The sequence below is a fragment of the Tasmannia lanceolata genome, unplaced genomic scaffold (assembly GCF_043159265.1).
Source record: "Tasmannia lanceolata isolate RefF3 unplaced genomic scaffold, GAP_Taslan_0.1 ptg000008l, whole genome shotgun sequence".
Lineage (NCBI taxonomy): Eukaryota > Viridiplantae > Streptophyta > Magnoliopsida > Canellales > Winteraceae > Tasmannia > Tasmannia lanceolata.
Window position 1 is genome coordinate 25,067,657 of NW_027518685.1, and position 27,539 is coordinate 25,095,195.

A 27,539-nucleotide genomic window follows, 5' to 3' on the forward strand; every position below is an offset into this window, starting at 1 on the left:
CTCTGGTGGCTAAGGTTAGGAAGAAAATTCAGAGTTGGTCCGCAAAGACATTATCTATGGCTGGTACAGTGGAGCTTGTTAAATCAACCTTGATGGCTTACCAAGTGTTTTGGTCTTCCTCCTTCAACATCCCTGCAAGCACCCTTGATTTGATTGCTCAATGTCTTAGAAACTATGTATGAGGGGGAATGAGAATAGGAAAACTATCCATGCCATGGCTTGGGATCATGTATGTAGGCCTAAATCCGAAGGCGGGCTGGGTCTGAAAAATATCAGAGATGTTAATGCCCTGCAAATAAAAAAAATTTGGAATCTGCTCAAAAGGCAAAATTCTCTTTGGGCCCGATGGTTCTACAAGAAGATTCTTAAAGATAGAAATATTTGGACCACTAGAATGTCATCTAGACCCTCATGGTCCGTTCGGAGTATTTTTAAAGCCAGGGAGTTTGCTGCAAATCACATGTGTTATGTCATTGGTGATGAAGCTGAGATAGATCTATGGTCTCAGCCTTGGCACCCTTATGATAGGCTGGAGCGGAACTTCTCGAAGCAATCTACTGATCCCTTGCTTGCTGATCTTAAAATCCTCTCCCAAATTCATTTCCAGGGCCAATGGAATCCTATTATCTTAAAAGATTAGCTTCGGGAGGAAAGAAAATTCCTAAACAATGGCATTTTTTCAAACTCAGGGCGAAATGATGCTATTTGGAAGCCTAATGCTGATGGTAATTTCACGCTGAGGAGTGCTTGGGATATTATTCGTCATCAATCTACTGTCTTTTCGTGGACCAAATCCATCTAGTTCAAAGAGAACATCCCAAGGCACTCTATTGTTGCTTGGAAAGCAATTCAGGGTAGATTACTCACCAGGGACAGAACTTTCCTTGTTTCAATTGTTCATGACAAGTCCTGCCCCTTCTGCTTGCATGCTGTTGAATCTACTGATCATTTATTCTTCCGGTGTGGATATTCTGCTTGGGTTTGGCGTTCTATTTTGTGGAGAGCTGGGTGGAGGCGAAGGCCTCTTCGTAGTCTAGTGCTTGAGGAAGAGTGGCTTAGACTGCATTTTGGAGGCAAAGGTCAATTAGCCCAAGCTATGAGAATCAGCTTCCAAGCCACTATTTATCTCATTTGGAGAGAGCGAAATCTCACGATCTTTGAAAACAAGAAGCATCATAAGACCTTCATTCTTAGAAATATTCTAGGAGGAAGTCATATCAAAATTAATAGTTCTACACACTGTCATGACCTCCTTTCTGAAGGGAATATTCGTGCTGCTGCAACCTTTGGGTACAAATTCTCCCCCCGGGTTATCAATGACAAATCCTGCTCCTGGTCTAAACCTCACGCAGGCCAGTTTAAGATTAGTTCAGATGCTTCATTGGAAGAAAATGGTGCCGCAATTGGGGGACTAATCAGAAGCGATGATGGCTGGCTTCTAACCATGTTCTCTACTAAGGTTTCCAAAGCAGAGATTTTCAGGCCTGAATTACAGGCCATCGAAGCGCGTATTTGTCTGGCTCTTGAAATTGGCATTTCGAATATTTGGATCGAATCAGACTCTCTTCGCTGTGGAAGTATTACAAGGCAAATCAATCTTTCCTTGGAAAAGTATTACCACTGTAAGTAATATCAAATCCTTGCTGGCCAAGCTCTCTAGATGGAAAATTTCCCATATCTGGAAGGAAGGAAATGCAGCAGCTGATTACCTATCCAAGACCCATTGCCCTATTAAAGGCTTTGATATTGTTCCATTCCTAGCGTCGCCCGAGTTGCTGGACTTGATCGCAGCAGATGAAAAGGGTCAAGTCTATCCTAGATTGGGCTGATCTCGTTGGCCTCCAAAGAATCCTGCTATCTTGATTCGTTTTGAATCTATTTTGGGTGGTTTTGCCTGCTCTTGCCCCTGGTGGTTGGGGTTCTGTTTTCATATTATTCTTTATTATTGATTTGTAGTTTGTTTTCCTTTTTGTGGCTCTTGGCGCCTGGATATTGTATTCTCCTTTGTTTTTATTTATTTCTGGTGAGGGTCTTGCCTAACCCCAGCTTTCTCGTCAAAAAAGAAGAAGAAATCTCTCTCTCTCTCTCTCTCTCTCTCTCTCTCTCTCTATATGAATCGTTGGTGGGCCAACAATTAATTTGTTGAAATCTTTGAAAATGGTAGGTGCCACCGATACTTTTTAAAATGAACTGTATGGCCCACACTAGGATGATCCAAACCGCCCATTTGATGGGTCACAGCGTAAATAGATCGGAGGGTTGCTATCATCCTAAGGAAATGATTTTGGGGGCACAACCTATCTACGTTGTGGCCCATCAAAAAGGATGGCTTGGATCATCCTATGGTGTGGGTGGTACAGTAACATTAAGGCCCATTTGTAGGGCTCACCTATATTTTTCAAAATGAAGTGTACGGTCCACACCATAGGATCCAATTCATGTTTGTTTTTAAGTTTTAATCCCATTCATTTTTAGCAAAAGTGCAAGTTTGGGGCTAGATCCAATTCATGTTTTAGCAAAAGCCAGTCAATATCGGATTTGGACCCAATTCATTTTTCAGCAAATGGGAGTCAGAGACAGCATCGGATCAATCATTTTTCGCAAAAGTGACTCAGATTTCAGGATGGATGCAATTCATCTTTCAGCAAAAGCAAGTCCGATTTCGGGTTGGGCCAATTCATTTTTTTAGCAAAAGCAAGTCGAATTTAAGGTTGGATCCGATTCTTTTTTTTTCTTTTTAGCAAAAGCTCAAACCTCACCGAGCCCAGGTTCAACCCATACACCACCTGGGCTTGCCATTCCTCACCTTGCAAGCGTGCAAACTCTTAAACTTGTTTCTTTCTATTCCTGCTGGACAATGATAAATGCAGCCTCTTCAAAAGGAATGCAGACCCATGAAATTCAAAAAGAACAGTAAAATAAATGACAAATATAACTAAACAAAGTTTATAAATGACCAATGTAATTAAACAAAGAGTGCATCTTTAGTCTGAAAGAAGTGCAGAAAAAGTCCTACCGAGGAACTTCTTCCAGTGGAGAAAAAATATCTATCGTTGCAAAGCGGGGACACCACTTTTAGTTATTTTCTTTGTCCAAAAGTTTCGAGAAATGTAATTGCAATTCCAATCAAAAAAAGCAACTCCATTATAACTTAGGCAGTCTCAAAAGGGGTGAAACAAAAAAACTTCCCTGTTTCATTTCCTTTTTTGATCCAACTCCACAGCCTTGAGGTTGAGCAAGAGCTGCTCTGAGTTTAAGAAGACTCGGTTGTTGGAATTTGAAATGGTATGTGCTACATCCCTTGCGGCTTCAATTCTCCGAAGAGTCATAAATGCCGGATTATCCGCAATGGATTCACCGATAAGCTGTGCACTCTTCGCCTCACCCTGTTAAATCGAAAGTCAAATGCAAGGAAATTAAAACATTGGGATGATGATTCCTTTCCTTTTAAAAGACAAACCCAAGATCATAGTCACAAAATATTCGCCTTGGGTATTGCTTGCCAAGGGTGGTGTATCTCGGGATATTTTAAATTCCTTCGAATTTTCGAGAATATAGGGAAAACTATAAAAAAATAAAAAGTTTTAAAAATATATAAATTTAAGACAAAATTTGGTCACCTGAGCTCTGATAATAGCACTTCTCTTGTCTTGCTCTGCTTTATCAACCACGAACTTGGCCCGTTCAGCTTCTTGTGCAGCTACCTGTTTCGCTTCAATTGCAGCAGTAAACTCCTTCCCAAAAGTTAGGCTTGTGATAGATACATCGTCCAGTGCAAGGTTGAAGTTCGCCAATCTCTCACCCAATATTTTTCTAATTTCCCTACTGACACTCTACCAAAAAAAAAAAAACAATCACATTATTATTCATATGTCAATAACAAACTGTAAACATTTTATTCCAAATATGGTTGATAGCATTATTGCATAGAGGCCAATAGTGTATCAGAGGGTCACTGATATAATATATATATACCTCTCTTTGAGTGATCAGCTGGCTGGCATTGTACTGTGCTACCACAGTTTTAAGGGTCTCATGAATGATTGAAGGCAGGACTCTCTCATTATAATTCACTCCAAGGGTTCTATAGATTGTAGGTAACTGCTCTGCCAAGGGTCGTGTGAGAACTCGGAGCCCAATCTTGACCTGTGTAAAAAAAGCAGAGCAACAATTACTATGGGAAACAAGTGCGAACAATAATCTACAGAGAAGTAAAAGCCCATGTAAGAAGACATGAGCTGAGGTGTCAAGCAGAATGAAAATATCCATATGCATACATAATTTTGATGATATAAAAATAAAAATATCCAAGGATCCAAAAATATCAACAATGATCAACGTCTAATCAATTGCCTGTGTAATAGATGGTTAAAATTAGACCTGGCAAGAAGTGAGCCGGACCCGCGGGTCGACTCGGCCCGCCCGTATTTTCCGGGTCTGGGTCACTCATTTGTGACCTGTTTGAAAATGACCCGCGGATCCACCCAGCCCGTAAAACTGGGCCAGTCCAGGTGGACCAGCGGGTGCCCGTAGAGAAGTGAAACAACATTTTATTTTGGGCCTTTTTCCGTAGTTTTTAGATTTTGATGCATTTTTTCCGTAGTTTTTCTATAGAGGTACCTTCTTTCGATAGTTTTTTGCGTAGTTTTTCTAATTTGAATCCCCTTTCCCATAATTTTTCTCCTAGACCATACTCACATGATTACCATGAAGGGATTTGCTAGCCACCTTTGCAGAAAGCTACTTCTGCCCATCCTTTGCATATAAGGGTGTCAATTTTGGCTCGGGCTCAGAAGCTCTCTCGAGCTCGGCTCAAATCCTTAACGAGCCGAGCCGAGCCGGCTCTCCAGGCTCGTTAAGCTTAACGAGACGAGCCGAGCCCGATTTAGGCCAGGCTCGGCTTGGCTCGGCTCGTTAAGGCTCATTAAGAATTTAATATATTTAAATATATATATATATATATATATATATATTATATATTAATATATACACTAAAAGGGTTGTCCATGGAGTGAAAGGGGGAGGCAAAATATGTCACTTCATTTTTGGAACCCCATTTGTTACTTGGACCACCCCCCATAGTGTAAAAAAAGTAGTCAAATTACACTAGATAGGGCTGTCCAGGGAAGATGAGGGGTGGGAACTGAATATAACCTGAGCTCGGTAAGGCTCGCGAGCCTGGCCGAGCCTGACCAAGCCGAGCCGAACCCGAGCCGAGCTTTTGAGCTCGGCTCGGCTCGGATCGTTTACACCCCTATTTGCATATGATGACAGCCACGTCAATGAATAAGACAAATCTGCCAAAAAAGTCAACATAAATGGCTATCATCACATGATCGCATGCAAAGGATGGGCGCAATGTAGCCTTTTGGGAAGGTGGCTAACAAACCCCTATTTTGATTAATTGGAATGGGATTTTTTAAGTTAAAAACAACAAAAAACCTTTATAAAAACAATAAAAAAAAACAACAAAATTCATTTTAAAAAAACGGGTGACCCGCGGGTCCACCCGGCCCGTACGGGTGGGGTCCGGGACAACCAATAAGTGACCCGTAAATTTCACGGTCATTTTTTACCCGGACCCATACGGGTCGGGTGAAACTCGGCCCGGCCCACCCGTTTGCCAGGTCTAGTTAAAATGAAAATAGTCAACGACCAGAAACACGAAGTGGGTGTGGGAGCGGGGAATCACGGGATCGAGAAGAGTCTAAGGTTGGGAGCGTTTATGTAATATTTTCTTTTTATGTTTTTCAAAAGGGAATTGCTAGCGTTCATCGCAAAAGGCATTTCGCAGCTGGTCTGTCGCATGTCAGACCAGCTACCTCGTGAATGGATTGTGTCTCCATTCACAAGGTGGTTGGTCTGACATGCGACAAACCAGCTGTGAAATGCATGTTGCGATGGACCCAAGCAAATCCTTTTTCAAAATTGAAGTACATAAAAAGGGATTTGCTAGCGTCCACCGCAAAAGGCATTTCGAGGATGGACTGTTGCATGTGAGAGCAGCCACACATGCTCACTTTTCAGCAGATTTTGTTTTCATTCACGAGGTGGCTGCTCTCACATGCAACAGGCATCCACGAAATGCCTTCTGCAATGGATGCTAGCAATTCCCACATAAAAAATAGTAATTTCTAACCATCGTCACATTTGTCTTTCAAATTTTAAGTACATCAAAAAAATAGTAATCTTCATTTAAGGTGCCCTCATTCCTTGTGCCTTCTGAAGATGCCTTTGTGCTTACCCCAATGAAGTACTTTGAAGAGTTGGAGAAGTTTGATACAAGAAAGTTAGCGATGGTGGGACTAATGGGGTAATAGGAGCAGGTTGGGAGAGTCATGGGAGCAGTTCCCGTCTCTTTGGGAGCTCCATGGGAGCGGTTCCCGTCCTAAGGAGTGCCGAATCGTGAGTTTGACATGGGAGCGGCGCCCATGAGGAAAGTTTCCGCTTTTAAGGTTAAAAACTCACAGTCAACAAGATTAAATGCCTGATCCAATTATAGGATCATGCAATGTGGGTCATCCATGATGGGACTTATCCACCATCCACATGTATGGCTTGAGATCACAACAAAGGCACCCCGGCACCGATTTTATAAATATATAGGTATAGGTAGATAGATGGGAAATGATATTTCTGCCTGCTTCTGTTTGTTCTTTCCTAAAAAACCAGTGGTATAATATGTAAATGGAATCATTTTTAAGAAAAGACAAGTACAATGGGAGTGGGGGAGGGGGATATATTATTTCCATATATACCAAAACATTTTTTCGGACCATAGTCTCACCAGAAAGAGGTAATTAGCATGGTTACTAGTAGTACAGAAGACAGGCAAGAACAAGACCACATGGTTTGAAAAACAAAAACCATTGATTCAAGTACCATGTTCCATGTAGGCCGATATTTACCATAACATATACACATTCATACTGATGTAGGCTGGGGAAGAAAAGAAGAAGAAGAAGAGAGGTAGAAGAGAATTAGAAGTAGACGAGAAGAGATTTAGGGAAGAAAGAAGCACTCAGTCAGTCTCAATTCAAATAATCATTCCAAGTTACAAATAAGCTGTAGCTTAGCCTATATATAGGCAATTAAGAGTCCTAAAATAACGAAACTTGCTAAATTAAGAATCCCTAAAAGACTAAAACACCCTAAAGACTAAAATAACCCTAATAAATTAATTATGCCCCAAAATACCCCTAATAACACTAAAAATAACAAAAAACATCCCTAAGGGGCACAAACAACAATAAAAAAGGTCTCTACGGGGCTCCTCGAGGGCGGCCGGCCGAGAATAAACTCGCAAGGGACATTGATCCCCATCATTCCCCTCTATTGAAAAGAACTATCATCCCCAGAGTGAAGAGTCTGGTAGTGCTCCAAGATATCGAGTCCAAACGACGAAGCTTCTCCTCTGTAAGCCAAGTAGCGTCGGAATCTGGCCGATGACGCCACTTAACAAGATAGTGCTGAAAACCACCATGGCGTGATGAAACAATCTCATCGTCAAGTATAGCATCAATCTGGTTGGTAGGAAGTGGTGGAACTAGCGGAACCACTGAGACTAGGGCTAGAACAGAAGAGCTGGCAGTCCGACTGTAGAAACATTTGTCTGCATAGGAGGCTTGAAGGTACCGCGATAGTAGGGGTCCAACGAAACTCTTTTTTTTTCATGCATTCCGTTATTGGAGCCATAAGGGTACTGAAGCCCTTAACAAATCTTCGATAAAAGGTGATCAATCCATGAAAACTTCGAACCTCTGAAAGCGTCTTAGGAATCGACCACTCATTAATCGCCTTTACTTTCTCAGGGTCTGCAGCAACACCCTTTTCCGAGACAATGAAACCAAGGAATATCACATGGATTTGCATAAATGAGCACTTCTTGAGATTTGCATAAAATTTGGCTTCTCGAAGAATCTTAAGAACTTGCCTAAGGTGATCCAAATGTACTCCTTTTGATCGACTAAAGATTAAAATATGGTCAAAGTAGACCACCACAAATTTGCCTAAAAACGGACGTAATATTTGAGTCATTACCCTCATGAAAATACTTGGAGCATTAGATAACCCGAAGGGCATGACAAACCATTCATATAATCCGTCTTGAGTTTTAAAGGCAGTTTTCCATTCATCTCCTGGACGATTCCGCATCTAGTAGTAGCCACTTCATAAGTCGATCTTACTGTACCAACGAGACCTTGCTAAAAGATCTAGCATATCCTCAAGACGAGGTATTGGAAATCTGTACTTGATTGTGATTTTATTTATGGCACGACTGTCAACCCACATTCTTCAAGACCCATCTTTCTTAGGTGTTAGCAACGCGGGTACAACACAAGGGCTAAGACTGTCTCGGATCAAACTCCACTCCAATAATTCCTCGACTTGTCTGCGCAACTCAGTTCGCTCAAGAGGATTCACGCGGTAGTGCGGAAGGTTGGGCAATTGAGAACCTGGGATCAGGTCAATCGCATGTTGAACATCCCTCGTGGGTGGTAATTCTACAGGAAACTCATCAGGAATCACATAGTTAAATTCCTATAAAAACAGGTTAACCTCAGGTGGTAGGTCAACAGTCTGCTCAAATGAGTGCAGAAACACTCCTTCATTCACTAAGGCCCACATATATATCCTGTCTCTTTACTGGGTCCTTCAAATTCTTTGCGATTCAGAATATGGAGACCCTTTTGTTTGGGTGGCTTTGAAGATGAATTAAGCTTGAAACCCTTAAACTTATTAGTAGGTTGTGTGGGTTTTAGATGAATGATGAGGATCTACGTCTCTTGCGAGTTTATTCTCGGCAGGGCCGAGCTCGAGAAGCCCCGAAGATATATTTTTTATTGTTATTTGTGCCCCTTAGGAATTTTTGTTATTTTTAGTGTTATTAGGGGCATTTTGGGGCAAAGTTGATTTATTAGGGTTATTTTAGTCATCAAGGTGTTTTAGTCTTTTAGAAATTCTTAATTTAGCAAGTTTCTTTATTTTAGGACTCTTAATTGCCTATATAGGCTAAGCTAAAGCTTATTTGTAACTTGGAATGATTAATTGAATTAAAGATTGACTGAGATGCTCCTCTCTAATTTCGTCTCTTCTTCTCCCCCAAGACTTACTTCTCCTCTAATTCTTTTCTTCTTCTACTTCTAGTTCTCCTCTCCTCTCCTTCCCTTCTTCCCCTATTCTTCATCTTCTTCTCTTTTCTCCACTTTCTTCTATTTATCTCTCCCGGTCCAACATCACATACAGGTTAAATTGGCCCGGGGCACTTAAGGTTTGGCCTCTCAGGTGGCAGGCAAGCTGAAAGTTCTGAATATGACTATAAAAGTACAAACAATTTGGGCCACACGGGAATGTAGACCACAGTTGAATCAAAGAGTTGCATCCCTCAGCTATCTATGCTTAGAAGCTCACAAGATTAGCTTATTGATCCAGGAATCCATGTGTCTAAACTATCTATTTGAATGGACTCTTCCTTAACTAGCCGTTACTAAAAGCTTGCTCGTCTACTAGAATGTCCCGCAATATTTTTTCACTTAGCCTTAGGAACCCAACAGCTTCTTACACATCCATGGTAAAGTCCATATTGCTTTTCAAATGGATTGCAAATGCATATTTTTTGTATGCAATTACACACAAAAAAAAATCAAAGGAAAAAGGAAAGCTAAATCAATAAATAAAAGGGTTTTGGGACATGGATTGTGGATCAAGCCCCTTGTGTATCAAATGGCACAGCTAGTGAAGCAACGGGTGGAATTCATCAATGATGTAATATTTGGATCAGAAAAATTATCTGAGTATACCATTTTTTTCAATGGCATTATCTGAGCATACTACATATCAACTTCACCATTACCGTCAAGAGCACTGTTTTAAAATGTGGATGTGAGTCAAAACAAAGGAAAAGCAAATCCTAGTTGACTCAACATGATGCGGTCAAGTACTCAGTTGATGTGGTCATAACATGGAGAGTCAAAGGAGTTTTGATTGACCTTATAGGGAAAAACGCGGACTCAGACAAGAAAGAGGCGAAGGTAAAAGGGAGTTGAGTCGAGGGAGACCACGGGGACATGGGGGAGTTTTGAAAATATGATTAAGAGAGGCAGCAGCAGCTTTTTATCATAGATTTTAACCTACTAATAAAATTTCATGGAAGGATAAAATGAAACTTATTGGTTTCTTCTATTAGCCAACCAGAAAACATTGAAAAGCACTGAAAATGCATTGGATGTGGGTCAAACCAAAGGAAAAGCAAATCCTAGTTGACTCAACATGATGTGGTCAAGTACTCAGTTGATGTGGTCATAACATGGAGTCAAAGGAGTTTTGATTGACCTCTATGAAGCACGGGTGCGGGTGCGGGGTGCGGGTGCGACACGACACGGGTACGCGGGTACGTGATTTTCCAAAAAACTTGGGTGCGGGTGCGTTCGGGTGCGTTGAATATAATAATAATTTTTATTAAATTTTTTTAAAAAAAATAGGAAAGCAATCAAATAACAATAACATCACCATTCACCAAAATGGAAAATTCTAATATTACTCTTCATTTCATACGTGATTAAGTTCATCATTAAAACACCAAAATAACATAAAGCACCAAAATAACATAAAGCATCAATGCATCATCAATCCTAGAAGTCAGTCGCTTCAGGCTTCAGCTCCAATATCGACAACATCGTCCTCTACGTCGTCGGTAAAAACAATGGACTCCAACTCCGGCTCATCCAAAGAAAGACTAGCAACTTCAAGTACCCCTACATCCTCGAAGGAATCAAATGTATCTCCACCTATGTCCCACATCTTTGTCTCTCCTTGCTTATATTGTGGAGTTTGTCTTGAGAGAAGCCGAAGATTGCTATGAACGAAAACCAAATCTTCAGCTCGTTGTGGAGTCATCTTGTTCCTCTTGAGAGAATGCACAAAAAAGTAAGTGCTCCAATTCCTCTCGGCACAAGATGACGATGAAGGTTGCATAAGAATCTTCAAAGCTATGCTTTGAAGCATAGGGGCACATGTACCATGGATGGCCCACCACTCATGAGGCTTGATAGTGTACCGTTCATTGATGGAATCAACATCATTGAATAATCCGGACTTCATGGAGAATTGCGCGAACTCCACATTAGCTCTTGTGCGGTCCGAGGAATTGGTGAAGTACCTCTTGAAGCACTTCATCCTCTCAGTATAAATTTCTGCATCCTTATGTGGAGGCACCCTACTTGAATCTTCACTAAGCCATTGCTCACTATAATACCTTTAAGAAAGAAAAAACTAATTTAGCTTCAAATTTCAAGTCAAAAGTTAGAACTTGGAAATAAACATAAATAACTAATAATCCAAATAAATTTAAAGTCACCTAACCTTGGATTCAATGAATGAGCCAAGCAATGAAGTGGAGTGTTGCTCTTGTTCCAACGAGCAACAAGAATCTCGTGCACCACGTCAAAAAATTTGGACTCCTCTTCTTTCCTCTTTCCTTCTTTCCTATATATTGCCGCCCTTACTTTCTCTATCATGGTATCCCACAAATCATAAACCAAGTGAAGGCAAGGCGTATCCGTGTCACAGTCTCTAAGCATGTCATAGATGGGGGATGTAAATGCGAGTATGTAGTCGATAGAATCCCACCATATGTCATCTAACACCTTCTCTTTTACAAACCTCGATTTTCCCATGTCATCCTCCCTATAACAAGTCCATTTGTCGCTAATAACCATTGCTTGAAGACCTTGCTTTAAGAGTTTCAATCTCTTAAGCATAACAATAACACTCGCAAATCGAGTCTCTGCCACGGCAAGCAACTTCAAAGTGTTGAACTCGTTGAATATGGCTAGTCTCATGGAATGATTCATTATCAAATTCTTAATGATGCTAGCATCTCCCGAAACATCCGTTATCCAACTGCATTCGTCATATGTAACTTGATTTGCTTCCACATTCTTCGCCGCACATATGTTCTTCAAAGCAAGGTTGAGGGTGTGCACCACACATGGGGTCCAAAAGATGGAAGGAAACTGTGCCTCAATAAGTTGCCCGGCCGCCTTGCAATTTGCGGCGTTGTCGGTAATTACTTGGACAACATTTTCATGCCCAACTTCCATAATTACCTCCTTCAACAAGTTGGCAATGAAATTTTTGTCCTTTGTCTCCCCCGAACAATCTACCGCCTTGAGAAACATAGGCCTACCCTCGGTTACCGCCATAAAGTTAATGAGAGGCCGCCTTTGTGAGTCACTCCATCCATCACTAACAATGCTCACCCCTTTATCCTTCCATGTCTCTCTAAGGGGTTGCAACAACCTATCAACATTTGCCCTCTCTTTTTGTAGTAGAGTCGTTCTTAGCAAGTTGTACCCCGGAGGCAAATAACCGGAAATTTGATTGTTGGCCGCACAAGAGTATGAACTCGCATAGTGTGGGTTCCTTGCTAGGTGAAATGGCAAGCCACCGGAGTAAAACATCCGAGCAATCTCACCATGTACTTGATCGCGGGCCGCCATGTTAAATGCCTTTTCAATAGCACTCATACTTCCACTTGGACCACTTGTCTTCCTCCTCTTTAGATCAAAACTTGGAGGGACAAACATACTACTTGGGCAACTCAATGATCCACTACTTGATGATGGCGGCAATGGCACTCTTTTGAGAGCATTTTGCTTCATAGCCTCCTTGCATTCTTCCTCCAACCTTTGCATTCTGAGTAGGTCATTTGCTTTCACCTTAGGACACGCTCCGATTCCTTGTCCTGATACCTTCAACAAGTGCGCTCTAACCCTTGTGTAGGAGCTATTCCAACTCTTATGACAAAAATTACATTCCCATCTCACATTCCCTCCACCCTTAGGATCTTTATCAAATCTAGTGGCATACCTCCATAAGGGCTTCGAGAGGTCTTCATCAGTAGAAGTAGAAGGTGGTGCATTTGTGGCTTGGGCGGCGCTACTAGCCCCGGATGAAGACATTCTATTAAAAGAACAAACACAAATTTAGTTTTGGGAGTCAAGTAAGAATGAGAGGAAACAAGATTAGGGTGGTGTGGCACTTGTATTGAGACAAAATTAGAAATTAACAATGGGAGAAGATTATTAAGAAAAAACATCAACTACTGAATTACACCAGCCTTGTGACCCATGATCCCAACCAACCAAGCTGATTAGTGAATATAGGTTATTTCATTGATAACTTTCTCAAGCATGCAAAGATATTGCCATATTGGCAACCACCAAAGCAAAATCACACACAATACTACAGTGCAAAACCATGAAGAGTAACTTGTCCTCTAATTGCTTGAATTGTTCCAATGTAATAGCTAGCAAAAAGATAGTCTATTCCCTAATTTTCATCTTCCAAGAGCATATATTCATTTGTTGAGCTTTTTATGTTTTGATCGCTCATCAGTTCTTATATCTTCGTTCCCAATCAAGAAAATGAAACCAAACTATGCAAAGATTGCAATTTTCAGATAATAAGTGATAAGCTTTATGGACAATTAATGATCATAATGTCTATTTATCTTTTCTTACCAATAAAAGAATATAAATCAAGTCTACTAGCATTTTATGGTTCAGATGAAAAATAATATAAATCAAGTCTAAAGCCCTAATGACCTAACCTCTCTAATTGAGCCCTAAAGGGCTCCCAATTGAATGTCACAAGCTCAAATTAACATGGCCTGAAAGCTCACAATTGGAAATTTGGGATTTAGGGCTTTAGGCCCCAAAGCCCTAAATCCGAAATTCCCAATTGTGACCTCCAAACTGAAAATTAAATCAGTTTAGGGCTTCAAAATCACATTCCATTTTAAGATTATGCCAACCGATTGTGAGCTCCAAATTGATTTTTATGTGACTCACAATCGGTTAGGACTTTAGGCTATTTTTTAGGGCAAATCACAAATAGAATAATGCAAATCACAAATAAAAATAAAAGAGAGAGAGAAAGAGAGTATAGATAATAATAAAAAAAAAAGAGGAGAGAAGTAGAGAGAGAGAGTACCTTTGTAGGGTTAGCTTAGGGCTCCGACGACCGACGGTGGTGGAGGAGGAGGCGGAGGCGAGAGAGATCTCTCACGGAGAGTTGAAAATGAGAGGAGAAAATGAGAGAAGCTCGGGCCGGGCCGAGAGAGATCTCTCACGGAGAGTTGCAGAGAGAGAGAGAGAGAGACGCAGAGAGAGAGACGTAGAGAGAGAGAGGAGACGCGGGGAGAGAGAGAGAGAGAGAGAGTTGCAGACGAGAGAGAGAGAGTTGCAGACGAGAGAGAGACGGGAGAGAGAGTTGCAGAGAGGGTGAGGGAGAGAGTCGGTGGGTTTTGGGTTTTAATAAAAACCCTTTTATATAACTTAAACCCCCCCCCCCAAATTGCTATTGACAGCCGTATTTTTGTTTTTTTTTTTTTAAACACATAAAAACCGTGTCGGGTGCGTCGGGGTGCGCACCCCAACCGCACCCGACCCGCACCCCACAGTAAAATTGGAAAAAAAAAAAATTTAAATTCGGTGCGCACCCGACACGCACCCGGGACGCACCCGAGCGCACCCGTGTCGGATACGCACCCGATACGGGTACTTTAGGCAATTTGAAGCACCCGTGCTTCACAGATATAGGGAAAAACGCGGACTCAGACAAGAAAGAGGCGAAGGTAAAAGGGAGTTGAGTCGAGGGAGACCACGGTGACATGGGGGAGTTTTGAAACTATGATAAAGAGAGGCAGCAGCAGTTTTTTATCACAGATTTTAACCTACTAATAAAATTTCATGGAAAAGATAAAATGGAACTTATTGGTTTCTTCTATTAGCCAATCAGAAAACATTGAAAAGCACTGAAAATGCATATTATTTTATGCCATTGATAGAAATTTTCAAAGAATATGGGATAAAAAAAAAGAACATATTAGTTTCTCATGGCAGCTAATTAGAAAATACATAATTTTTGTATATGCCATTACAAGAAAATTTCAAAGAATCATGGAAAACCAACATATCAGAAAAAGGAAGACCAGAATAATAGTTATTGGGGAAATGGAAAGAACATGGTATTGCAAAAAAGACATCATTTTCTTTCTTACCTATATAATAACGCTTGCCACCAAGAAAGAATCACAAAATTTATTAATAAAAATTAAGTACAAATCCTAAAAACATTTTGATAGTTTACCAATGACAAGTTCTACTTGTTTCCTCTTATTCAAAAAAAAAAAGTTCTTCTTGTTTCCAGAGAACAAATATGATCAAGTGATACGTAAAACATATGTGACGGAACAACAAGTATGCATTCACTACTTTCTTTCTTTTTTTTGAATGGGATGCATTCACTACTTTCTTAGACGTAAGCAAACTGAAACCATAAAGGATTTATTTACCATTTGAAGATCGCGACTTCCAGAAGTACTCTCCACAAGATGTGGGCGTGCACGGACATCATAAATGGTAGGCCTCTCAAACCAAGGGATCATAAAATGAGTTCCTTCAGGGTAGACCTGCAAAAAAAAAGACACTTAGATATTTGAAAAGAATAAATTAACCAAAAAGAGAAAAGTAGAAACACATAAAACAGGACAAGAGATGGAACATGGGATGCATAAACGCATTTTTGGATCATCCCGTTCACAATTTCTTTTCTTTTTTCTTTTTTGAATGGCCATCTCATTCACAATTCTCTCCCATTATTGAGTTCCATGCAAACACCTTGCCTCATCGCAGGCAACAGCAGGTCGAAATAATACAAAACAAGCCATAGAAATGTATAAAAAGGAAAAAAAAACACATAATATATGATTTACAGTTCTTTTTTTTCTTGAGTGATAGCGGTAATTTATTAATACTCAAAAGCGCATACGGAAGGTAAAGTTGGGAGAAACTGTCCCCTGCTAAACACTAAAATACATCATGATAAAAAAAAAAACAGCAGCAGCTCCTTGGTGCTATTGTCAGTAATAAGGCTCGCCCATTCTACACACTATAAAAACATGCGCATATTTCTCTAGACAAGCACGTGAGTTCAGGGATAAAATCAGCAAAACTCCAAGGTCTTGATGAGCTTTTTAGAGCAAATGAGATCACATTCCTCCAGTCTCCTACGGCAAACAAGGTGTCTAGATCCAACTTGAGAATTCAGAATCCGGCAAGAAGATGGTGAGTATACCTTTCTTTTACTCTCACCCCTATACAGTTCAATAAGGATAAAGGTTACAATAGGCACGGGACAATGGAAACACACCTAAGCAATGGTCCTCCTATAACCTAATACCCTCTGCCCCGCCCAATTTAAACCTAACCATCGGTTCAAAGTTCAAACAAGACGCCAGATGAACAAACAAAGCACCATGCCCTCGACCCTTTGCCGAAGGGTTCTAACTCTCTTATTCCCCCACCTGGCCAAACCTATTTCCAATGATTCCGTGCCATAAGGTATCATTTTCCTCACCTAATCTCCATAGATGTTCCCCAATACGGCTTTATTTCTTAATTTTATGTTTCCAATTCAATGTCTGCCCACCTTTCTTGACTTATGATCATTCTTCCATTTAATTAAGTGCTTGGTCTACTTGTTTCATCCTTCCCAACCCAAGAAAAAAGTCACCTTGCAACTTTTCTAACATTGAATCTACTTTCAAAGTATCTTGGATAGGAACATAAAATGAACAGGTAGATTTGAAAGGGCTGACTCGGATTCAACATTTATTCCTACTATCATGATTTTACACAAATTCACTCTGAAACCCAATACAAATCGTTTTACACAAGATAATAATATCCCAGTTGAATTGTAAAAGAGAGATAGTAGTCTTTTTAGTAAGTTAAGCCTTCAACCATACCTTCACTTAGTAATAGTCTAATAGACTTGGTGCTTCAAGCATAGTTGCCATAGGGGGAAGATAATTCGAGAAGTACAAGCGAGAAACAAAGGCTCTAAAAAAGAGTGCAGGAAGTGGGGAAAACTCAGGAAGCAGTAGACAAAGCAAAAGAAGAAACACATGGGAAGTATCATGGGAAGTGAACAGAGTGTTTGGAGAGACATCATGGGAAATAAACAAGAAGTGCATAGGAAGAGAAGGGGCTATGATAGATTAGGGAGGGCAACTCTAGGTTAGGGCTAAAAGTTATGTAGGATCAGTTGATTAGGGTTAAAGATTTAGAGATTTTAGCTTTACAGTTTTGACTTCTTAGTCACGTATATTTGTTTTACAATTTTGATTCTTTAGTCATTTATATTTCATTTTAAACTATATTTTAAATATTACCACAATGAGTTGGGATAATTTGTTGAAGAAAAGATTGCATATGTTATATTTCAAAGCGGAGATGCAGGGCAGATTGATGCAGGATCCCGGGCAACATGCTAGGCTGGAGAAGTCGAGGAAAGTGGTTTGGGAGATGGTTAGACTCCATATTGCATAAGTTATATTTCAAATCGGAGATGCAGGGCAGATAAAGCAAGATCCTGGGCAACATGCTAGGCTGGAGAAGTCGAGGGAAGTAGTCAGGGAGAAGGTTAGACTGCATTTTGGAATTAATTATGAGGCTGGATTAGCTAGTTAAAGGGCAGGGGCTGCAAAAGATAGACCCGAAGGAAATAGAAGGATAGGGGGAGAGTCGTCGTTAACCCATTAAGATTATATGCTCGAATGTGAGAGTTTTGGAGTTTGGACACCGAAAAATTAGCCCATGTTAAAGAGACCATTCAACTGAACAAACCTCATGTTTTTTGCCTTTAGGAAACTATGTTGCCTAATTTCTCCGGATAGCATCTTAGAGAATTGAGGTGTAAGAGATGATGTTCCTACTCAATTCTAAAGTCTAAACTCTGCAGAATCTGCATGTGGAATTCTCGTTGTGTGGGTGAATCTCAGTTTACAGCAGAAAACGAATGGATTGGCTTCCTCGGTCTTATCCCTGATTAGGAAAGTTTCAGATGATCGTTAGAGGGCTTTTTCAGGAGTCTATGGCACCCATTTGGCCAAGTTGTCTGGAAAGATTTTGAACATTTGTTACAAAGCCTTACCAAAAACGGTGTCAGACCATTGTTCCATCCCTCATGATACCTTGATGGAATCCTGGGGGCCCTAAGCTATTGAAAGCCCATGGGAAGCCATTTAGGAGCAACGGTAAGGAAGTCGTAGATAGGCACACATATATCCACACCACTCTTTCCGCTCTTCGCTCCTTATTGACCTTCACAGAACCATTCCCGTTCACAGCAGTAAGAAACAAATCCGGTAATAAATCTTCAAGAGGCTGAGTAGAGCACCGCTTATCCAACCAGAATCTAATCATGTCTCCCAAATAGACTCTATACTTTGACTCCTTCCGAGAACATGCGACTTATTCTCAAGATACGCCCCCCCCCCCCCACCCCCCCCCCCCCACCCACAGTCATCCCTTGAGATAGGAAGTTATCTTCCGATATCCAATGGCCCAGAGATGCACCATTATTTCCTTCTATCACTCTTACCTATAGGTGAGGCCTCTCCCTACCAAATCTCCACGGCCATTTGCCAAGGAGAGCGTGATCCATTCCCGCCACCTTTCTGATACCAAGACCACCTCATTTTATTTATATGCTCACCTTTTCCCATTTCACCAATGGGATACCGTGCTTAAAGTGGTACTATTTACCAACATTATCTACGATCTATCTATGCATTCGGCTGATTTTTAATTTGCACATCCTTCGATTCACCACTATCTTTTATTGTAATGTTTAATGGCCACTAGGAATTAAAAGCCTTGAAATCCAAATGCCCTTCCAACCAGATTGATCCTTTTCATGTCAAGCCATAGCTATGTCTTCAATAGAGGCAAGTGGAACCATTCTACAAAGTCCATCCATAACGAATATGGCTTCAGTAAGCAACCTCTGTTGGATTATTATAAACTCAGTGGTAAAGTTTCTCCTGGAAGTACGTTTGTGGACCAACCACTTCCTTAACGGTACTTCAGGAGAGGCTTGCCAAATCGAACAGCTATTGAATAATACGTCGTTGTGCATGGCATCTGCTGCTGACACTTGTGAAAATTCTACACATTGGGAACATAATATGTAAATTTCAAAATTGCATGAGAAAAATAAAGAATAATCCTCCTTGTGCATTGGCATTCATATTTTATATTATTGTATAAATCATTTGAAATCCTGGACCATCACGTATTTGGAATGGCTCTATCGCCCAAAAGAATGTGTTCCTAACTTCCTATAAAAAGAAAATAACTATACATTCAGTTATCATCTTCAAACAAATAAAGCCAACAACTTTTTGATGTCCTGTTTAAATTTCTCCACATATATCTCAAATGTGAAGTTAACATAAATTAAAAGAAATATGTAAATTCATCTGCATCAGCATTCTATAAAAAAAACTCGGAGCACTTCAAACTGATTTATGCCTCTCCAGTTAGGTGTGCAACTCGGGCCGGGTTCAACCCGAAAAAAGTCGGGTCAGGTCGGATCGAGTTTTCCCAACCTAAGTTGAGTTCAGGCTGGGTCCGGGTTGAGGGTTTGAGCAACCCGACCCGAGTGAAACCCGACATTTTTTATCAAATTTCTTTTTATTTTATTTTTTGTAAGCTTAACAACTCGGGTCGGGTCGGGTTGAACTCGGGTTGGGTCGGGTTTGAGTTGGAAAAACGGTTCCTCGGGTCAGGTCGGCCTCAACCCAACCCGAGTTGCACCCCTATGTCCAGAGGTCATTAGGTGGGAAAACACAGGTAAATTGTTCCACTAGTTTCCTGTAAGAACCGGTAAAAAATATATATATATATATAAATATAAAAATGGCCTCATAGGTGGGTAATCATCGGCCATTACTCATTTTCCCCAAGTTAATCGGGCATGAGGACATCTGGCATAATGGGGCGTACACGATTCGAACCCAAGTCTAAGCTAAGATTGAACGGCTTCCTACCACTAAGCCACCGCCCCAGATGTCAACAAAAACGGAATAGATATATATATATGTTAAAAATTTCCAATAGTCACTATTCACAATTACTATTCACAATAGTCACTATGCGAGATTACTATGCAGAAATACTATGCAAGTTCACTATTGAGATACACTATTTAAAAGTATTATTCACAGTAGGACCCACCGAGTACTATTCATAAGCGGGTCCCACATCAGCGGGCCCCATACAAGCAGGCCCCACATAAGCGGATCCAACACCAGTGGGTCCCACATCAGCGGGTCCCACACGAGCGGGCCCCACGACCAGCGGGTCCTACCACCAGCGGGACCCATCCCTAGTGGAAACGAAAATATCATCGCACCGACGAAAATAATAATAAAAAAATGCAAAAATACTATTGACCGACAAAATTAATAATAAAAAAATATTATTAACTATGCAAAATACTGTTAACCGACGAAAATAATAATTTAAAATAGTAAATAGTTTTTACTATGCAAAAGTACTATGCAAAAATACTATTGACCGACAGAAATAATAATTTAAAATAGTAAATAGTCTTTACTATGCAAAAAGTACTATGCAAAAAAATGTCTATAAATAGAGGAGGAGGAGGAGAAGAAAAGGAGAAGAGAAGAGAAGAGAAGAGAAGAGAAGAGAGAGAGAGAGGAAGAGAAGAGAAGAAAGAGAAAGAGGAAGAGAGAGAGAGAAGAAGGAAAAAGAAAATCCACTACCAAGTAAGTCTTTTATAATAGTCTCTCTTTCATGGTTGGTTCTACCACCTAAATTATTTAATGATCTCTTTCAATGGTTGGTTCTACCACCTAAATTATTTAATGATCTCTTTCATGGTTGGTTCTACCACCTACCTATATTTTATTTGAAGTAATGGTTGGTTTTACCACCTATATGGATAAAGTAATGGTTGGTTCTACCACCTATATACTTAACGGTGAAATACTAGCATAGTAACCGTAAAGTAAACTTTATCAACTTATGGTGAAATGAATAGTGACATGATGGGGCCCACATAAATAGTGACATGATGGGGCCCACATAAATAGTGACATGCGGGGCCCACATAAATAGTGATATAATGGGGCCCACATGAATAGTAGCATGTGGGGCCCACATGAATAGTGAACACAGGGAACCTTATTTTAGGACATAAATGGACACAGAAAGGACAAGTGTTGTCTGTGTGATATTAAAAGGACCTAGACTAAAATAAGTTGACCTATTTCACTTATTTGCCTACAGGAGCCATCTCGTCCTACTGCGACTATAAGAAAAGGCAGGTGACAGCTAGACCTTGTCTTGTAATGGTGTTCAATATAATTGTCTATGCAATGTAGCTCTGCTTATAAATTGCCTGATAAATACCTGCTTAGTGAATTTATACTCGCTTGCCTGGAATCAAATGAATTGAAATGAATGCTGGAATCAAATGAATTGAAATGAATGCAGGAAGAAAGGCAAAGGTAAGTAATTGCATACATGTTGCATACATGGGGGAAAGTGAAGGGGAACTTAAGGGTGTGGTGGAATCATCCTGGGACCTAAGGTCCAAAGGCCAACGCGAGAAGCGTGTACTGCCTTTCGTTGGCAAACCAACCAAAAAGGGAAAGTATCCCCGAGGGATAGTATCCCCGGCTCGGCAAATGCGAGACCGTAATCCAAGTCCATAACGTCACTACCTTCAGACAGGGGTAGTGGTTAGCCGTGCGGCAAGGACACCGGCAGAAAAAAATAAAAGAAAATGAAAAAGTCAGAAAAGAACTGACAGAAAAATAAATGGGGGAAAAGCCGGATGTACCTGGGGAATGTGCTGTCTCATTTTATAAAATTGTTGCATACATGCATACATAGCATACATTGAAATTATTGTCACTCCTTTGATTTATATTGCCATGGGCATTGTAATCTTTATTCTAGACATTATTGAAATGTGGATTTTATTGTATGCACTGTTATTATTGTCTCTTTTACTTTGCTCGGTCTTTGGATGACCCTGCTTTGACGTTGATTCCTCCACCACAGGGGTTGAGGCATTAGATGGCGGAGCATTTGCAAATGAAGGAACCATGGGATAAGGGACTGTGTGATCAGAGAGTTCGTTCCTGGAGTCCTTGCATTTTGACGTCTTACGTCATGTATCATTTTTAAGTTGTAATAAGATTCTATCGGGATCGTCGTTGATGCTTGTATAAAAAAAAAAAAATATTTCCATGATTTTTACTTTCTTTTGCTCGTAGCGACACGACGGAAATCGGGTCGTTACAGTTGTGGTATCAGAGCCCGGGTTTACGGAAACCCTGGTGCTTGTGGGTTGTGTCGTTAAGTAGGGTTAGATAGCTAATAGGTGACATATGATGTGTCACATTTCAAGGGTAAACTGGAAAAAAAAAATAAAATTGATAGTGGTCCACCATCAAAGAACTTGTGCCCCCACTGTGGAAGGATTCACGTTGGGCAATGCTGGAGAAGAAGGGATTGCCCTAAGGCACCAGCCTTCATCCAAAACCGCCCACCTCCGCCACAATATCAACCGGTGCAAACAATCAGCAGAACCAGGGAAGAAGAAATCAGTACCGCCCTCTGACCCAAGATAAGAACGCACAGCCAGGAACTGAAAAGCGTTTCTTCGCCCTAATCAACGAGGTACAGGATGGGGCCTAATCAACGATGACAACGAGGTACAGGATGGGGCAACAGAAGGTCAGAAAACTTATTTATAAATTATGGATTATGGGAAACAAGGGAATTCATAGGAGTAAAATGTCTGCCTAGAATAGAAGATTAGTAGTATTTAAGAGGCAGTGCAGATTATAATGGATTTCACAAGACGTTGATTTCTAATCAAAATTAAGATTTACAAAGTAAAGGAGATGATCTTAAATTATCATGTGTCGAGATTCTGATTATCAAGATATCTAGGTTATGGGCGTAGGAATTTCGGGGACGAAATTTTTTTTAAGGGGGGTAGAATGTAAGAACCGGTAAAAAAAATATATATATATAAATATAAAAATGGCCTCATAGGTGGGTAATCATCGGCCATTACTCATTTTCCCCAAGTTAATCGGGCATGAGGACATCTGGCATAATGGGGCGTACACGATTCGAACCCAAGTCTAAGCTAAGATTGAACGGCTTCCTACCACTAAGCCACCGCCCCAGATGTCAACAAAAACGGAATAGATATATATATATGTTAAAAATTTCCAATAGTCACTATTCACAATTACTATTCACAATAGTCACTATGCGAGATTACTATGCAGAAATACTATGCAAGTTCACTATTGAGATACACTATTTAAAAGTATTATTCACAGTAGGACCCACCGAGTACTATTCATAAGCGGGTCCCACATCAGCGGGCCCCATACAAGCAGGCCCCACATAAGCGGATCCAACACCAGTGGGTCCCACATCAGCGGGTCCCACACGAGCGGGCCCCACGACCAGCGGGTCCTACCACCAGCGGGACCCATCCCTAGTGGAAACGAAAATATCATCGCACCGACGAAAATAATAATAAAAAAATGCAAAAATACTATTGACCGACAAAATTAATAATAAAAAAATATTATTAACTATGCAAAATACTGTTAACCGACGAAAATAATAATTTAAAATAGTAAATAGTTTTTACTATGCAAAAGTACTATGCAAAAATACTATTGACCGACAGAAATAATAATTTAAAATAGTAAATAGTCTTTACTATGCAAAAAGTACTATGCAAAAAAATGTCTATAAATAGAGGAGGAGGAGGAGAAGAAAAGGAGAAGAGAAGAGAAGAGAAGAGAAGAGAAGAGAGAGAGAGAGAGGAAGAGAAGAGAAGAAAGAGAAAGAGGAAGAGAGAGAGAGAAGAAGGAAAAAGAAAATCCACTACCAAGTAAGTCTTTTATAATAGTCTCTCTTTCATGGTTGGTTCTACCACCTAAATTATTTAATGATCTCTTTCAATGGTTGGTTCTACCACCTAAATTATTTAATGATCTCTTTCATGGTTGGTTCTACCACCTACCTATATTTTATTTGAAGTAATGGTTGGTTTTACCACCTATATGGATAAAGTAATGGTTGGTTCTACCACCTATATACTTAACGGTGAAATACTAGCATAGTAACCGTAAAGTAAACTTTATCAACTTATGGTGAAATGAATAGTGACATGATGGGGCCCACATAAATAGTGACATGATGGGGCCCACATAAATAGTGACATGCGGGGCCCACATAAATAGTGACATAATGGGGCCCACATGAATAGTAGCATGTGGGGCCCACATGAATAGTGAACACAGGGAACCTTATTTTAGGACATAAATGGACACAGAAAGGACAAGTGTTGTCTGTGTGATATTAAAAGGACCTAGACTAAAATAAGTTGACCTATTTCACTTATTTGCCTACAGGAGCCATCTCGTCCTACTGCGACTATAAGAAAAGGCAGGTGACAGCTAGACCTTGTCTTGTAATGGTGTTCAATATAATTGTCTATGCAATGTAGCTCTGCTTATAAATTGCCTGATAAATACCTGCTTAGTGAATTTATACTCGCTTGCCTGGAATCAAATGAATTGAAATGAATGCTGGAATCAAATGAATTGAAATGAATGCAGGAAGAAAGGCAAAGGTAAGTAATTGCATACATGTTGCATACATGGGGGAAAGTGAAGGGGAACTTAAGGGTGTGGTGGAATCATCCTGGGACCTAAGGTCCAAAGGCCAACGCGAGAAGCGTGTACTGCCTTTCGTTGGCAAACCAACCAAAAAGGGAAAGTATCCCCGAGGGATAGTATCCCCGGCTCGGCAAATGCGAGACCGTAATCCAAGTCCATAACGTCACTACCTTCAGACAGGGGTAGTGGTTAGCCGTGCGGCAAGGACACCGGCAGAAAAAAATAAAAGAAAATGAAAAAGTCAGAAAAGAACTGACAGAAAAATAAATGGGGGAAAAGCCGGATGTACCTGGGGAATGTGCTGTCTCATTTTATAAAATTGTTGCATACATGCATACATAGCATACATTGAAATTATTGTCACTCCTTTGATTTATATTGCCATGGGCATTGTAATCTTTATTCTAGACATTATTAAAATGTGGATTTTATTGTATGCACTGTTATTATTGTCTCTTTTACTTTGCTCGGTCTTTGGATGACCCTGCTTTGACGTTGATTCCTCCACCACAGGGGTTGAGGCATTAGATGGCGGAGCATTTGCAAATGAAGGAACCATGGGATAAGGGACTGTGTGATCAGAGAGTTCGTTCCTGGAGTCCTTGCATTTTGACGTCTTACGTCATGTATCATTTTTAAGTTGTAATAAGATTCTATCGGGATCGTCGTTGATGCTTGTATAAAAAAAAAAAAATATTTCCATGATTTTTACTTTCTTTTGCTCGTAGCGACACGACGGAAATCGGGTCGTTACATTTCCTCATAAATTTTCATGAAATCAATCATATCAACCAGGTCCGTAGGAAACAGTTGTTGAACACTCGGAATAACATTTTTCATTCCATCCAATCTAGTCAAATGCCATGGGGAGCCTTTGTTTCATAAAAAGCAATTTCTAATGCAATGAAAAATGATCCTATGCATTGAACTGCCAAACATTAGCAAGAAGCCACAAGCTCATAATGCAACCAAAATTGTGTGCAATTGATCTATGACGAGCTTAAAAAGACGATGCCACACACCCCACACCTACCAATAGATGGTGATTTATCACAACTTCAACAAGTTGACTGACACCTCTAAAGGGATCCGTCAGAGTTGTCAGTATAAACCTGGTAAAACCCACCATTTTTTTTTCTTGATTCTTTTATTTGAAACCTTGGGGCATGTTAACTTACGAGTTACAACCATTGACTATAGGTAAAACTCAAACATGGCTCGGTGGGAATCCTTAGCCAAGTCCCTATTATAAATCTTAGTACACCCACCTCTTAAACAATCAACAAGGAGAGGGAAAAAAATAAATCTGGTGGTCAAGTTAGTTTATTTATGTCCTGATGTTCGCATCGTAAGATGTAACTTTTACAAAGCACAATCCATTTACAAAGTCATTTTTCAAGATAGGAAAGTTGTAAATATATTCCATCGCAAATAAGATTGTTTTGTGTCTAAGTTTATATGCACTTTGGATCCAAATTTTTTCCAAGTAGTACTCTTGCATTGCATTACATTTTTTTTAATGGCATTGCATTGCATAACATTGCTGATTTATTAATTGAAAGTAGCAATCATCAATAACTAATGAGCCTTAATAATTAGTATATTAAGAATGAATTGAGTAGCCTGATTTATCTAGCTACCTATGCAATAAAAGCATTTTTTATTTGTGCAAAGTAAACAATTGAAATTCACATTTAAAATCAGGAAACCAGCAGTCAGCAATCAAGCACGAACGTGTATAAAACATATGACTGCAAGAAAGAGACGTAAAACTAAGTTTAATCATGCAAACTCGTAAAAAAATGCACCTTTGCATAAGATTGTCCTAACTTACAGAACCATAAATTGATATTTCCAAATGGGAACTTGTACATTCAGAAACAAAGAAGGGGAATAGACATTCATCTAAACAAAAACACAAGAGAATCAACTTTCAAAATTCTACATCGTAAATCAAGTAAAAAAGTAACATGGAAAAATGAAAAGCTTTAAATCGGAAAGTTAATTATATAGTGAGCATAATGTATTAAAAAAAAAAAAAAAAACATGTGAAACAACTCTCTACAATAAATCAAATATCAATGAAGTATGAAACAACTGCCAATATGAATTTAAAAAAAACTCAGCAAACAGGGGTAGAACATGTACCCTGTCTTTGATACCGACTACACGGTTGAACACAATTGCGCGATGCCCTCCCTCAACATTATAAAGACTATTAAAAGCTCCATACAAACCAAGCCCACCAAGCACAGCCACTCTTACCAGAGTAGTTGCTGCACCACCACCCCTAGGGAGTCTACTGAAATCCATATTCACTTAAGATCTGGAAATATATAAATCAAATATCAAAGTCGTAACCAGTAGTTTAGAACTTTATCAACAACATATCTCAAAGACGATACATAGCCTTTCATGAGAAAAAAAATAATGAAATGTATTATTGATTAGTTTGACAAAAACCCAGACATGGAAATAGATAAATAACACACCATAACAATATTTTCTTAATTACACAGGTCCCTCTTTTCTACTCAAAATAAGATTTTTATCATTAAACACTACTATGCTAAGCTACATTTGTGCAAATCAAAAAACCCTATTTCAGTTTTAAAGAGATCAGATTAGTGCTACCATCATTCGTAGAGCAGAAGAACATAAGCAATAGAACAATTTTAGGGCATGGTTGTTTCCGATTGTGAGCCCAAAACCTATTAATGGACTCAAAATTACACTTAAATTTGAGTCTCATAATACCTTTCCTTGCTTCTCTTTTCTTTCCCTGCTTCTCTCAAACCAAGACCATACAGGACTAACTCGTGAGAACCCAAGAAGAAAAACCCCTCTCTCTCTCTCTCTCTCTCTCTCTCTCTCTCTCTCACCTCGTTCCGCACACACAAATAGCCCAAAACCCTCTCTCGTTTCCTTTGTAGGTTTTACT

The 27,539-nt window shown here is 39.9% G+C and overlaps 2 protein-coding genes across 2 annotated transcripts; one reads left to right on the forward strand and one right to left on the reverse strand.

Moving 5' to 3' along the window:
• The first annotated feature begins 668 nt into the window (after nucleotides 1-668).
• LOC143882831 (uncharacterized) lies at nucleotides 669-1,630 on the forward strand. Its single transcript, XM_077386234.1, has 2 exons — nucleotides 669-725; nucleotides 803-1,630. Exons 1-2 carry the CDS (start codon nucleotides 669-671, stop codon nucleotides 1,628-1,630), a joined length of 885 nt encoding a protein of 294 aa, XP_077242349.1.
• A 1,293-nt stretch (nucleotides 1,631-2,923) lies between these two features.
• LOC143884953 (prohibitin-1, mitochondrial-like) lies at nucleotides 2,924-27,539 on the reverse strand. The gene is made up of 6 exons (XM_077388843.1): nucleotides 27,356-27,539; nucleotides 26,747-26,924; nucleotides 15,359-15,475; nucleotides 3,976-4,146; nucleotides 3,621-3,833; nucleotides 2,924-3,386 (listed from the first exon to the last, which is right to left on the reverse strand). The coding sequence occupies exons 2-6, from the start codon at nucleotides 26,909-26,911 to the stop codon at nucleotides 3,195-3,197; spliced, it is 858 nt and encodes a 285-aa protein (XP_077244958.1). The 5' UTR covers nucleotides 26,912-26,924; nucleotides 27,356-27,539; the 3' UTR covers nucleotides 2,924-3,194.